Below are 14,781 nucleotides of genomic sequence, written 5' to 3' on the forward strand. Positions count from 1 at the left end.
TATGTTGTGTTCCCCAGTATACAAAAATAAAGTCGGGGGAACACATTTTTACAAATTACAAAATGTAATTATCCCTCTGCTGATACTCACACCTTCTTGTCAATGGTTGGAAATGGACCACCCTGATTACATTGGCCTCATTAGCACTACAAAAATAATTTTCCCTCCGTTGGTGTTCACCCTCTTCTTGTCAACTGCTGAGAACTCACCTTTATTGAATTGGCTTGTTAGCACTGATCCCCCACCTGGTAAGGCAACTCCCATCTTTTCATGTGCTATGATATATATTCTGCTTACTGTATTTTTCACTCCATGCATCTGATGAAGTGGGTTTCAGCCCATGAAAACTTATGCCCAAATAAATGTGTTAGTCTCTATGGTGCCACAAGGACTCCTCATTGTTTTTTCATGGTGAATTAGAAGCTTTTTCTCAGGAGGGCTAATTAAACATAAACAAACAGGCTGTGATTAAAACAGCTTGCAACTGTCCCACGACTCAGATGGTGCTGGAAAGAGAACATTTCCAGTTATATATTCATGAAAGTGTAATTATGTCTTTCTACTAATGAAGGTAATTATCCATTTCCCATAAATCCCATGCCTCCCACATGCTGTTCTGCTATTTACTTTCTATGGCTGCCCTCTTGCCTTTCTGCAGCTGTTCTGAAGAAATGAAAGCAAGACACAGAAGTGCATGCCCCCACTCAGCAAAAGGGCAAGTCTACAGAGACAGAATTTATGTCTGTGCACCTTTCCAATGATGCTGTTCTTGGAAGAGGTGGGCACAGACTACAACACATGCGCCTAGCACATGCCAAGACTGCTTCAGCACAAGGGGATACTGCACTGGAGACAAATGATTAAGCAACATGTTACCACAAAACTATCATGACATGAATATTCTGCATCTATAGGAGCCTAATCAAGATCTCTCAGAAAGGATGAGAGGAGAGAGAGTGACTTGCACTAACTGCCTTTTTTGACAGCATATAACCACAGTACTAGAAGTGTCATGCAGATAATCCGCGACTGATCAGATTTCATTCCATTTCCAGAATTCAACACTGCTCAGATGTTTCTTTGGATCAGTTACTTACTTTTGCACACAATAAAACTCTGAATCATTAAGCTAATCCATCAAGCTTTAGCTCAGAGCAGAATCACACACTGTCAAATAAGCAAAGCTCAAGTGCCAAAATTGTTTAAAACTTTAATAGGCAACTTGGTGGTTCACCAACATTCCAGTAGTTAAATCGGCAGAAAGAGACAAACAACTGATTCCATTACAGAGATCAAGTCATTCTGGTTTCTTCCCAATTTTTGCCTCACGCCAACATGACAAACATGTTAGTGACCAAAGGCATCTAATTAGGAATATGAAAAGCATTTTTTCTCCAAACCTTAAAATCAATTTCCAGGCCACAAGGTATTTATCCTATGAAGTAATGGTCCAAGCAGATCTTCGGAAAGCAGAAGAAGAGAGATTATTCCCTAACAAGTTTTAACTTCCATGCCCTTGACAATCCAGAGCTCCTAACACTGAATGTTAATGAGTTTAACATTCCACCTTCAAAAATCCCACCTGCCAGCAGTAAGGAGGTCAGTCACATCAGAAATCAACACAGTTTATCAAGCAGTTAACTCCAAAATCAGAGAGGAATTTTCTCTTTTCTCTATAACCAACATTTGTACTAAATAGGCTACCTCACAATTAACAGCTTTAGTTTAATCATAGCAGCAGAATCAGCAACCATCAGCTCCATACACAAGTTTCTACAAGAACCTGTTAGCTACTCAAGCCACTGAGGGTGGTAGGGAAAATGAGAAACTCCTCACTTCTAGCCAGCCACAGCACTTGTTCAAAAATAGCAATGAAAAAACAAAGGAATTTATTACAGATAATTATAGTTTAAATCACGAAGAAAAATAAAACCTTTGTCTATGTGGAAAGCTGTATGCCAATACTACTACTTATGCTTGTTAAGAGTTTTTCAGAGCCATTCAGTTATGTAAAATAACTGAATCAAATGAAGAGCATAGGATTGGAAGATTGTCTTCTGGCATGGCACTGGTTTCCCTGGAAGACCCTGTATAAAAGGTTACCTAGATTAAGACATCTCACAAATACAAAAAGCCAAGGATTTTGCAGACCTCTAGCAATGGCCATGATAAAATTAAAAATGAACAAGATCAAGATGAGAAAAATTGTGTAATAGTGTAGTCAGTTTTACTGTTTCCTTGTAGATAAGCAGTTTTTCATGTACATAGGTCTTTTAAACAGCAGCTAAGTAAACAAAGTGGAAAAAGTTCAGCTAATACCACTTAAACTGAGAGGGCAACTCAGGGTCAGGTAAAGTACCTGAAAATACTTAATGTATTTTTGAAATTAACTAGATTTCAAAATAATAATAGTTTGTGATGAAGTTCTTAGTTACATGTATGTATGGGAAGCTGAAGAAAAAGTTGTATTGTTTGAGGAAATAGCATGTGATAACTTAAGTCTACTGTAAAATAAATACTTAATGCACCAATTTAAGATAACATGTTCAATGTTAATTTAGCATTTCCTGTTTTTTTGAAGGCAAAAAACTTTATTTTGTATTAGTATAGTTGTGACATATAATGTAAGCTATTTAGATAATGTTTTCATATAGTCAGTCACTGCCATCAATTTAAAGTAAAATTGTAATGGTAGCAGAATGCTTACCCTCCACTACAGAGAGACAACCTCTATCTTAGCCCTCCTTTGGATGTGGCCAAGGGAACCTGCCATACAGAGTAACCAGAAAAATTATTTTCTTTTTAACCATGAACACAAACTCCAACAATCCACACATTTCAAGCCCAGATGACAGATTTCAGAATTATGGAAGTCTCATGTTGCAAGGGACATCTTGTTCTGAAGACACAAGAGACAAATTGCCCAATACCTCAGTGACAACTGCAGCGGTCAAACCTCTCCCTTATTCCCTCCACCCCAAAAATACGGATGCTTCCTCTCCAAACCCTAGAACCAAGGGGTTAACCTTTCTTATAATAGATATTCTGCTTTACTTGGCATTGTATACGCTTTTGGAATGTCAATAATAAAAAAATAAGAACAGCAACTAACCCCAGTAAAATAAAAAAGAAAGAATGTCAGGTCATCATTAACCATCTAGCTCTCAAGTTACTTCCCTCATAGCTTGAGCAGCTGGCTGTTAGTTTGGCTTTCAATGACATAAGAAGTTGCTCTGTAGGGGATTAAAGAGGGGCCAACAGAAACAGAGCAGATGAGAAAGAAAATAAGAGGCCACCCCAGTTCCAGTTCTTGAAAAAGGAATTACGATTTTCTGTAAATCAGCTCTGTGAAATGGGCTTCCTAACCCTCACCTACCAGATTAATTTCCAGCACATAACAGCAGCAGGGTCGGATTAATTTTTTGTGGGCCCAGTGCCAAACATATTTGTGGGCTCCCCTGGGGAATGAAGAGGCCAGGAGCAAGAGCACAGCGGGCAGGGTGGATTTGATTTAAATCATGATTTAAATCACTAGTTAGGAAGACTTGATTTAATCATGGGTTTCTACATAAAAAGTCCATTCTTGCTGGTTGTTATAACCTTAAAACATATTCTTCACAACTCAGATTTAGGTTTCATTTCTAGAAGGTACACACTATACATTTTTAAACTGATTTATTTTGAAAAACACTTCTCAGATGAGTTCTACAGTTAACCAAACATTCATTTTCTGATATATTTCATTTACCAAAGATAACTGAAGTAGATATTTATGAAGTCGTTGGGAGGTGAACTATCTCCAATTCAAGAGGTTAATCATTAATATTTGGAGGATTTTCTTGCCATGCTGTATTAGGAGATCACCACCAGACATTTAAATTGTTTTAATTAACTAAAATAATAATGTAAAAATTCTGGATTTTTTTCTTCAACAGTAAACATAATATTTTAACAACAAAAATATGTCCCTCACTTCTCACATTTATCGCCAGACTTCTCCTTGTCCAAATCTATTCCGCCTCAACAATTTTCTAATCACTGAACTTTTTGAAACTTTGCATTTTTAGAGAAAGGTAAGGGGTTGACCCTGTGTACACAATTTGCAGAGTGACAACAGAGTTGAGGTCTTATTTCTCACCTCTATACATTATTTATTTATTTTCAAACATTTTTGCTGTTAACAAGCATGTTACCTCTGGGGAGACAAATCCACAGTTTGAGAACTGCAAAACTAAGCATCTCTGATGGTATCTTCTAGACTGAGCACTGAATCCCATTGGATAGACAGAAAAATTAACCTAAATAATCTATACAGAAGTTTGTGGAATCCCATAAGATTGGGTCCCTAAGCCTGTAGAACTGATGAATGAAATTGTTTAATTGTTCACTTTATTAATGTAACTTCATAGGTAAAGTTTTACAAATGAAACAGTCATTTATAAAACAAGTTACCCCAATAACTGGCTAACTGACGATTAATATGCTCGTTAAAAGCCATAACTGTTCAGCCAGTTGCCCTTGTAAATTTCACTGTAAATCCAATTCCTGCTTAAATCACTGAGACTTACACTGTTTCAGTATTGTAACTTCTGTTCATTGTTTGCCATTCATTACACTTGCCTACTTCTGTTCACTGTTTGCCATATTGTAATTCAAACGCCATTTTGTAAGCATGATGCAACCTTCATTTTTGCAAAACCCTGCTGTAATCTTATTAGTTTAGATGTGTAAATGAGGTATGTATGGATAATGGAATCAACCTTCAGAACCAGCCTGTCCTGATGAAACAGAGTTCAAACACCAATGGCTAAAAATCCAAACAGCCCTAACAAAGAAAGAAGAGTCCACCCTAAAAAGAAAAGAACAAAGGTACAATAGAAGGAAGATCAAAGCCAGGTTCAAGGCTGAAAGTCACATCTGCAATTGATGGATGATCAATCACACCGAACCCAGAGGCAGCATGACACAGCAAGACCTATAGACTCTGGATTCAGACTAAAGCCTACAAGAAGTATGGATGAGAAGGAAAACGCTCTCACATTTTGCTGCCAACATGGGAGGGCAGACCCAGCCCTTCCTTGTGCCTGGCTTTCCTGGCCAGTTAGCCGCCACAAGCTACAAACCAAGAACGTGTGAGTGTGAGTGAGAGAGAGAATTAAGGTATTAGCTAGTGGTTATAGATCAAATTGTTATAATAAATGTGGCATCTTTGCCTTGCCCCCTGAAACAATAAACATTACATGAATATATTATCTCATACTATAGAATCAGAATTTATAATCTCTATTCTACGATATAATGTAATCTTAATTAAAACTATCTTTAGATCGGATTTTTTAGAGGGAAAAAAATCTATTTAAAAAAACACTTTTTAAAAATTTAAAGTCATTGATTTTTATCCACCCTGATAGCTGGGCATGGTGGGGAGGGAAGGATTGGTCCCCAGCTGGAGCGAAGGAGGGGCCGGGGCGAGATGAGCACAGTAGGGTATGGGGGGAGGATTAGTCCCTGCTGACTGGAGCAAGGCTGGGGCTGGGGGCAAAAACACAGTGGGGTGGGAGCTAGGGTTGGTTGTTGGAGCAAGGGAAGGGCCAGGAGTAAACTGCAAGCATAGCAGGGCTGGGGAGGGGGGTAAACAGGATCTCCCCCAACCCTGCCCATATAGAGCGGGCACATACCTTCTCCCTGATTCTAGCCCATTCTCTTAGCCTCTCTCTGCACTGAGCTGAGGGTGGGGGTGCAGGGTCTGGGAGGGAGTTAGGGTGCAGGAGCAGGCTGGGGTTGGGGTGTGGGGTCTGGCCAGGAACTAGAATGAAGAAGGGGGCTCAGGGGTGGGGCAGAAGGTTGGGGTGTGGAGAGCGCTTACCTGGGGCAGCTCCCATTCAGTGCGAGGGGTGCAGGTGAGAATGTGGGGGGCGAATGTGGGGGCAGGAGCACCTATTTGGTGCTCACGGTCAGGATGTGGGGGGGGGGTGCAGGAGTCAAGGCATTGGGTATGGGGAGGCTGGGTATGTGTGACGGGGGTGAAGGAGTCAGGACATGGGGTGTGGGGGGCTGGGTATGTGTGGAGGTACAGGAGTCAGGGAGGGGTCATGGGGGGTGCAGGAGTCAGGGCAGGTGGCTGTGAGTTTGTGAGGAGGGTGCAGGGGTCAGGGCTGGGGGGTGGGCTGGAGCTGCTCCCAGCCCCCTGCCCTGAGCAGTTCACAGCAGGGGGCTGGAGAGGGTATGCTCTGATTCCACCCCCCTTTCCCAAGGCCCTGCCCTCACCTCCTCTCCACTTCCTCCTCTCTCCTGAAAGTTATTAAATGTTCAATGCCAAGGAACAGATGGAGTAGAGGACTGAATTTTCCACAGCCTCCCTCACAAAATATAGCACCACTTTGCATTTAGTAATTATCCTTTTGAGGTGAAAACTGGACACTTCTCTCTTTTTGCAAAGTCCTGTGACCTCTTTCAGCTAAAGAAAACTTGTGAGTGCTGGTGATGCAATATCTCTTTACCACTCTCCCCGTTATAGTGGTGGGGGATGAGTAAAGGTGGGGGTGCAGTGGTAAGTACCTGAACACTTGATGGGACAGCAACTGCTGTTGGAATGTGCATTTCCCTCACTAGTGTTAAGCCACCAGGACTTGGAGGGATAGCGTGGCTGCTACTCTAGCCTAGGCTGGAGCTGAGAGGAAGGACACGGGTGCTGCTGTGCAAGGTCCCTCACCCCCGTTAGGAGTGGGAGCAAGGAGGGGGCACCAGGGGCAAGGAGTGAGGAAGTGGAATGGGGGAGCTGAGGGGGAGAGGGGGCCCCAGGCCGGGCAGGGGTCGCAGCGGGAGGACGACAGCGAAGATGATCTGGGGAAAGGGGGCAGCGTGTAAAAATATCGTTTCCTTCCGGAGAAGAAGACTCACCCTGCCCAGGGTCCAGGCGGTGACTGCTGCTTTCCCCCCAAACCTGCCAAACAGCTGATCAGGAGCAGGGAGAGAGTGAGAGGAGGAGGGGCAAGTATACAACACAGTGGGGGGAAGAGGCAGGGGAGGGGCGTGCTTTGCTCCCAGATGCAGTGCCACAGCAGGACAGAGCCCCGTGCACAGCAGCCCCAAGCTTTGCAGAGAAGAGGGGCTGTGCCAGGGCCCCTTTGAAGCGTGGGCCCGGCGCTATAGTAAATCTGGCATTGAACAGCAGGATACATAAGTAGTCATTTTCCCAGGGCACACAGAAAACAAAAAGGATCATCAATAAAGTTCAGCTCATTTCTGAGCCAAGATCTTTCATGAGGTCTCTCCTAGCTACTTCAATCCAGCCCCTGTTACCACAGTATCTGAGCATCTCACAATCCTTAATGTACTTATCCATACAACATCGCTGTAAGGTAGAGGAGTACCATTATCCCCATTTTACAGTTGGAGAACTAAGGCACAGAGACAGAAGTGACCTTCCACGGACTTCTTGTGTGACCTTCGGCAAGCAGGGAATTCAGCCAGGACTCCCAAACCTCAGACTAATGTACTAACCACTCGATCATCGTTCTTACATGAACATCATTCATTGTTATTAACTGAAAGAACTGCTTGTGGGACTATGACCCAGGGAGTGTGAGATCACCAACCACAATATATCTCACTGGCCACAGGAGAGAAATTATTGCTGAGGAGACATCAGACAGAGCAAGAAAGATAGCTCCATTAATAGAATATAATATGTTTTGGCACAGAAATTTACAAATTCCTTGTTTTCTTGTTGTTTGAAAAGAAAAACTTCAGCTGACCTAAGAAAAAAAACACTCAATGCTAGAACAAACTTTCCTCCATTTCACTCTCATGTTCTCACAATACACACAGTTACAAGATATAATTAGGATTTCCAGAGATCAGTTTAATAACTCAAAGGGAATCCTTTTAGAACACAGTTTTAGTCCCCAAATGCTTAAAAACTACCCGAATGCACCGAACTCTGCATCTCAATTTCTCCTTGCTAGAAGCCCCTTTCTGCAAGACTCATCTATAAGCTGATCTTTTACCATTCTTGAGCGAAGCTCATTAAGCTATGAGATGCAGGCTCATAAGAGCTTGATACAATCAGTTTCTCAGAAACTAAAGAACACACATCATCATAGCTACCGCCATCTTCTGTTCAAGAATTCCTCCAGGTCATCTCCCCTCAGAACCAAGTTCTTAATTAGTTGTCATGAACCAAATTAAAAAAAATTATCTTGATAATTGTAACCAATATTGTCTGTCGCTTATTCATGTTTACTAACAAGGAAAAGAAACTAAAATAAAGTCTGTTAGAAAAAGCATAGATTCAATAATGCAGGCCTGCACAACTCGTAAAGGGGTGAGGGCCACATTACTCCAAAGAAAACAGCTGAGGGCCGAAATCCCCCGGCCCAGCGGAAATACCGCCCCCCCCCCCCCCAGCCCAGCGGAAACACTCCGCCCCAGCACCGCCCAGCCCTGCAGAAACAAAGCCTCCTTTCCCAGTGCCGCCCCACCAAAACAGCTGTGGGACAAAAAGGAAGGTTGGGGGTGGGCAGGTGATACTTGATTTTAAATCAACCAGGGGCTCCCAACTGAAGAGCTGGCTGGGAGCCCTCAGGGTCAAATTAAAGTGCCCGAGGCTCCAGCGGCTGCGGGAACCCGGAGCTTTGTGGGGCTGGGGTAGGGTTTTAAAGGGTCCAGAGCTCCTGCTGCTGAGGGGAGCCCGAGCCCTTTAAATCCCAGCCCCAGCGCATCCGCTGGAACTGCCGCCGGGATTCAAAGGGCTCTGGGCTGCCCATGGCAGCGGGGAGCTCTGAGCCCTTTAAATCTCAACAGCGGCCGAGAATCTCTGCAGGCAGCTCAGAGTCCTTTGAATCCTGGCCGCGGCTGAGATTTAAAGGGCTCTGGGCTCCCCACGGCTGTGGGGAGCCCAGAGCCTTTGAATCTCATCCGCAGCTGGCAGGGCCGGCTTTAGGAAGTGCAGGGCCCAATTCGAACATTTTCAGCGGGGCCCCGGCAGGGATGACTAAAAAAACAAAAACAAAACCACACACACACACACAGGTAAAAAAAAAGCCTTTCATTTCTTAGCAACCGGTTCCCTATAAAAAGTTCTGCCACAGTCAGAGCTGGCGCTACCATTCAGGCAGCCTAGGGCGCCAGAATAACTGGTGGGCACCGTTTTGCCGGAGGGGGCGGCAGGCAGCTCCGGTGGAGCTGCCGCAATTCTGCCTGCGGACGGTCAGCTGCTCGCGCGGCTCTGGTGGACCTCCCGCAGGCATGACTGCAGCAGCTCCAGTGGAGCCGCACGACCAGCATGCGGGGTGGCGAAATTGCTGTGCGCCTAGGGCGCTCAAACCCCTAGCGCCGGTCCTGGCGAAAGTATGTATTTTTTGTACCAGTAGGGTTACCATACGTCCGTATTTTCCTCCTGGATGGCGATTTAAGATCCAAAAAGTCTGACATGTCTGGGAAAGTACAGATGTATGTTAACCCTACCTAAAGTTCTTTTTTAAAAAGATGTGTCTGAACTAGAAATGAGCTCCGCCACTCCCTGAGGGTGTGCTAGGGTGCATGTGTGGGTCCCAGCTGCTCCCTGCCCACCTCATTGAAGCAGGTGTGCAGGGTTACTTCCTTGGGAACTACAGGGCACCAGTGCACATGGGGCTGGCTGGAGGTGGGGGGGAGGTGGCTGGAGGTAGGGTCTGGCTGCAGGCTGGGCAAGGGGTGTGGGGCTGGCTGGCTTCAGGCAGGGCTACGGGGGGGGGTGCGGCATGGGTTGGCAGGGCTGGAGACAAAGGAGTGCAGGACTGGCTGGCTTCAGGCAGGGGAGTGCAGGGCTGGCTGGAGACGGGTTGGTGCAGGGCTGAAGGCAAGGCAGGAGGTGAGGGGCTGGCTGGAGACGGGCTGGCTGTGGGCAGCGGGTGCAGGGCTGGCTGCAGATGGGAAGTGGTGCAGGCAGGGCAGGAGGTGCGGCAGGGGTTGGCTGCGGGCAACTGATGCAGGTACAGCCCATCCTGTATGGAGAGTGCCCCCTCCTCCTGCCTCCCCCACCAGGGCAGCAGTAGCAGCCCGTGGCTCAGGAGCTATTTAAAGGGCCTGGGGCTCCCCTGCTTCCACTTCCCCAGCCCTGTAAATAGCTGCAGGAGCCCTGGGGAAGTGGTGGGGCTCCGGGGGCTATTTAAAGGACCAGGGCAGCAAAGGCATCTGGAGACCCCCCCCTGCTACCCCAGGGCTCTGAGAGCTATTTAAAGAGCCCACGGTTCCCCTGCTTCTACCGCCCCAGCCCTGTAAATAGCCGAGGGAGCCCTGGGGAAGTAGTGTGGCTTCAGCGACTATTTAAGGACCGGGGCGGCAGAGGCAGGTGGAGCCCCGGCCCTTTAAATAGCCCTCAGAGCCCCCCGCTACCCCAGGGCTCTGGGGGTATTTAAAGGGCCTGGGGCTCCCCTTCTTCTACCGCCCCAGCCCTTTAAACAGCCACGGGAACCCTGGGGAAATGGTGGGGCTCTGGTGGCTATTTAAAGGGCCGGGGCGGTAGAAGCGATGGGAACCCCAGACTTTTTAAACAGCCCCCAGAGCCCCACAGCCCTGCCCCAGGGCTCCAGCAGTGGTGCTCTGGTGGCAATTTAAAGGCTTGGGAGCCACAGGCCTTTTAAATTGCCCCCTGGGGAAGCTGGGCCACCCCGCTATAGCGCACTGGCTTTTGCCAGTACACCGTACTCGGGCTTGGGCATGTGGCCCTCTTAGGGGCAGGCTGATTCAGGGGAATTGGATGAACTGGCCCAAAGCCAGCCCTGGCGGCTGAGATTTAAAGGGCTCTGGGTTCTCTGTGGCTGCGGGCAGCCCAGAGCCCTTTGAATCCCGGCTGCGGCTGAGATTTAAAGAGCTCTGAGCTCGCGGGTGCCTGCAGCCCAGAGCCTTCTGAATCCCGGCCGCAGCTGAGATTTAAAGAGCTCTGAGCTCCCCACCGCTGCAGGCAGCCCAGAGCTTTTTGAATCCTGCCGCAGGCCACACAGTGAACCTCTGCGGGCTGCATGCGGCCCCTGGGCTGTAGGTTGTGCAGGCCTGCAATAACGTATATTTAAGGTAAGAAACAAACTTGTCTACTGAGTAGACTGCAATAAAGCCAAATTCTTAATATGACCTTTAACCCCCTTATTCTTCTCGCATACAGTAGAAAGTTTCATACCACTGGTGACCCTCAGCACTTTGATCCCCTTTCTGTAGAGCTGCCTCTGCCTCTTCTTTCCCTGCAGACAGAAAGCACTGATTTAGCAAGAGTGAAGTTATTGAATTTATCTGAATACCTACCTCCCAATGTGCTAGGGTCTCTACAGTGATAGAAAAGTGTAAAGAAGTTAAACATTTGTTAGTCACTTGGTATATTTAGCTTGAGACACATTCCAAAAGATCGCCTGTATGGAGACCTCACGGATGCTCCAAGGCCACAGGGCTGACCTAAGATCAGGTTCAAGGACATTTTCAGCATCGACACTGTAAGCTGAGAGCTTGCAGCTAGCAACAGGCTACACTGCACCAGGGAGTCAAAGAGGCTGAAAAGAGGTGGCTGAGATAGAGCGAAAAGCAGAGAGCAAGAAAGAAAGAGCAAAAGGCCTCAAGGGTGCTTTGGTGCTTACACCACTGTCTGTTGAGATGGACAGTTTCACACATACAGAATGGGAAGAGACTGTCTAGGAAGGAGTATGGCAGAAAGAGATCTAGGGGTCATAGTAGACCACAAGCTTAATATGAGTCAACAGTGTGATACTGTCGCAAAAAAAAGCAAACGTGATTCTGGGATGCATTAACAGGTGTGTTGTAAACAAGACACGAGAAGTCATTCTTCCGCTTTACTCTGCGCTGGTTAGGCCTCAACTGGAGTAGTATGTCCAGTTCTGGGCACCGCATTTCAAGAAAGATGTGGAGAAATTGGAGAGGGTCCAGAGAAGAGCAACGAGAATGATTAAAGGTCTTGAGAACATGACCTATGAAGGAAGGCTGAAGGAATTGGGTTTGTTTAGTTTGGAAAAGAGAAGACTGAGAGGGGACATGATAGCAGTTTTCAGGTATCTAAAAGGGTGTCATCAGGAGGAGGGAGAGAACTTGTTAACCTTAACCTCCAATGATAGAACAAGAAGCAATGGGCTTAAACTGCAGCAAGGGAGATTTAGGTTGGACATTAGGAAAAAGTTCCTAACTGTCAGGGTAGTTAAACACTGGAATAGATTGCCTAGGGAAGTTGTGGAATCTGCATCTCTGGAGATATTTAAGAGTAGGTTAGGTAAATGTCTATCAGGGATAGTCTAGACAGTATTTGGTCCTGCCATGAGGGCAGGGGACTGGACTTGATGACCTCTCGAAGTCCCTTCCAGTCCTAGAGTCTGAGTCTTCCACTCACTACCGGCTGCATATCTTGCAGTGATACTGGGCACGTACCCCCCCGCCACCCCCCCCACCACCCACAATTTAACGGCTCTCTCTCTTCTCTCTGCTCCATGTGTTTGTGTTCCCAAAATGTGGAAACTTTGCAAACCATCAGAAAGGACTATATACATTCAAACAGTCTGAAAATGATTGCCTTAAATGACTGCTTTACATTTCTGAAAGGGACTACTCAGGCAAGTCAGCCTTAAAACTTAGGTTAAATTAAAAAGGGGATGTGATTTCCAAAAACTGATAGGAGCAGAAGTGTTAATTAAAGTCTCCTGGTTTTATTTGAAGTCCTTTATAACGCTACAACCCAAAACAAACTGCATCTGAACTAGTGAATGAGAAGTAGTGAAACTGATCAAGTAAACAAACAGGAAAATTGTATTTTTAAAATTTGCATTAGTAATACGAGATCTTTTAAACAAGATACAGTAAAAAAACATGTTTATCCAATAAAAATACTACACTGAGCTGCCTCACACACACACACTTTTTCTTACCATCAGAAGCATATGATTTCTTTTCATCTGCATCCTCTGTGATTTCATACAGATCACTGTATGCTCGAGCCAGGCGCCAAAGGAAATCTTGCCGGTCTCCATACTGCAGACAGAATATAAGTATTTCAGATCACCTATTAGAGAGCCCCTTTCTTGCACTGGTACAAAGATATAAGGAAGAGGACCATCAAATGGCAGCAGTAACAGGCAATATGTTATTTATTTATATATATCTAGCTACATAGCGTACATATATATAAAAAACCCCTTCGAAAAAACTTAAATGGGCCCAAAGCAACAAGAACTCCAGGAGAAGTACAAAAAAAGTAAAAGGAAGTCCAAATTTGCAACTAAGCCCACAATTCAAAGATGATTAGAAGAGGTCTAACTTATCACATCATCATTTACAACACTGTTTAGATTTGTACTACTGACAGGATGCAAGAGGGTACACTTAAGAAAGTCAAGTCATTGGATTGTCAAGGGTTCAGTTTTGTTAGGTACTATCTACATTACACTTCTAAGCCATATTATGTCCTGGTCCATTGACTCCATTACATTTGTAGCATGGACCAGGTCTCACAGAATGATAACTAAAAGCCCAGTTTCATCTTTCCCTGTTAGCCGAACACACAATTTTGCTGGGAAATTACAACGAACTTTACCACCAGTTTATTGTTAAGCAGCAGCTGGAATCCATCCCTCTTCTCCTGGTTATTCCCACTATGCAGCTGGTCAGCCTGCTGCAGCAGCTGATCAAATTCCTCCTCCACTGTAGAGTCAAAGACCAAAACAGTTTCATCCTCATTGACTAGGTCCAGTGAATCCCTCCGTGCAGTCTTCACTGTCTCACAGCTCACTTCATCTTCCCCTTCCTCACTCTCTCTCCCTGACTCCTGGTCATAGTCAGACTCTGCATTGGCTGTTGTGTACCTTTCAGTAAAAATTAAAATATAGAATTAAATGACATCACATGTACTCAAAACAAGATGCCGGGCAAACAGTTTACAAACCAAGAGAAAATATTTAAAAACAAATCAGAGAGACAGGAGTTGGACTAATAGATGTCCTAGGCCCAAACTTCTCTAGTGCACAAGTGTTTTCTCTACGCTGTATTATCCAGAATTTTGTGCAGTCTAGTTTTAAATCTCTGCAGTTATGCATCTGTCAATTATTTCCATGTAGTACAGACAAATACAAAAGGGGTGAAGAAAATAAATTCAAAAGAAAGGTAGCATGGAAGTCAAGACACAGGAGACTGCATCCAGCTGGCCTCGTGAGAGCCTTTTTAGACCATTCAGCTTTAAAGCCTACAAAAGCATACACAGAACAGAACCAGCAGGGCAAGACACTTGGGAAATTACAGATTATACATCAGAGACTGCAGTAGGAAGTTTAACAGACTCATCTAGGTGGGAGGGACAGCTTGAGGTTTTTGGTCTGTTCTAGAGAATTTCAAACACAGATCGCTTTCTTGGCAAGATTATATTTTGATCAAGACTGTCTGAGCACTAAATATGAAACAGCTTGCTCAAGCTAAGGGGGGGAAAGGTGTGAAAACAGTGGGTGAGTGATCAAAAACACTGCACATGTATAAAAAGAAATGAAGGAGTAGCAGCTGAGCCATGTAAAGACATGATGTCTACGTAAAAGCAGACAATGATTAACAATAAAGTGGCCCAGATTAGACAGGGTACGACTCAGACCAAGATTTTCCATAAGGGATTGTCTAAAGTTAAATTTACAAAATTATGTTCAGGCACCTAAATAGGTGGCCTGGTTTTAAAAAAAAAAAAAAAGCTAAATACCCAGCAGCTCTCATTGAAGTCAGGTCACTTATTAAGGTATGAAATATGCGTTTTGAAGCTTAACTTTAGAAACA

The 14,781-nt window shown here is 45.1% G+C and overlaps 1 protein-coding gene across 2 annotated transcripts in view; it reads right to left on the minus strand.

Moving 5' to 3' along the window:
• The window catches only part of RMDN3 (regulator of microtubule dynamics 3), a 70,882-nt gene that overhangs the window by 33,114 nt on the left and 22,987 nt on the right, over positions 1-14,781 (minus strand). For both annotated transcript variants that reach the window (XM_030559485.1, XM_030559486.1), the window contains exons 5-7: positions 13,565-13,832; positions 12,900-13,002; positions 11,159-11,219 (exon numbers count right to left, since the gene is read on the minus strand). In XM_030559485.1, the coding sequence (XP_030415345.1) occupies positions 11,159-11,219; positions 12,900-13,002; positions 13,565-13,832 (432 nt within the window). The remainder of the gene's footprint in view (positions 1-11,158; positions 11,220-12,899; positions 13,003-13,564; positions 13,833-14,781) is intronic.

This window comes from Gopherus evgoodei, chromosome 4, assembly GCF_007399415.2.
Source record: "Gopherus evgoodei ecotype Sinaloan lineage chromosome 4, rGopEvg1_v1.p, whole genome shotgun sequence".
NCBI lineage: Eukaryota > Metazoa > Chordata > Testudines > Testudinidae > Gopherus > Gopherus evgoodei.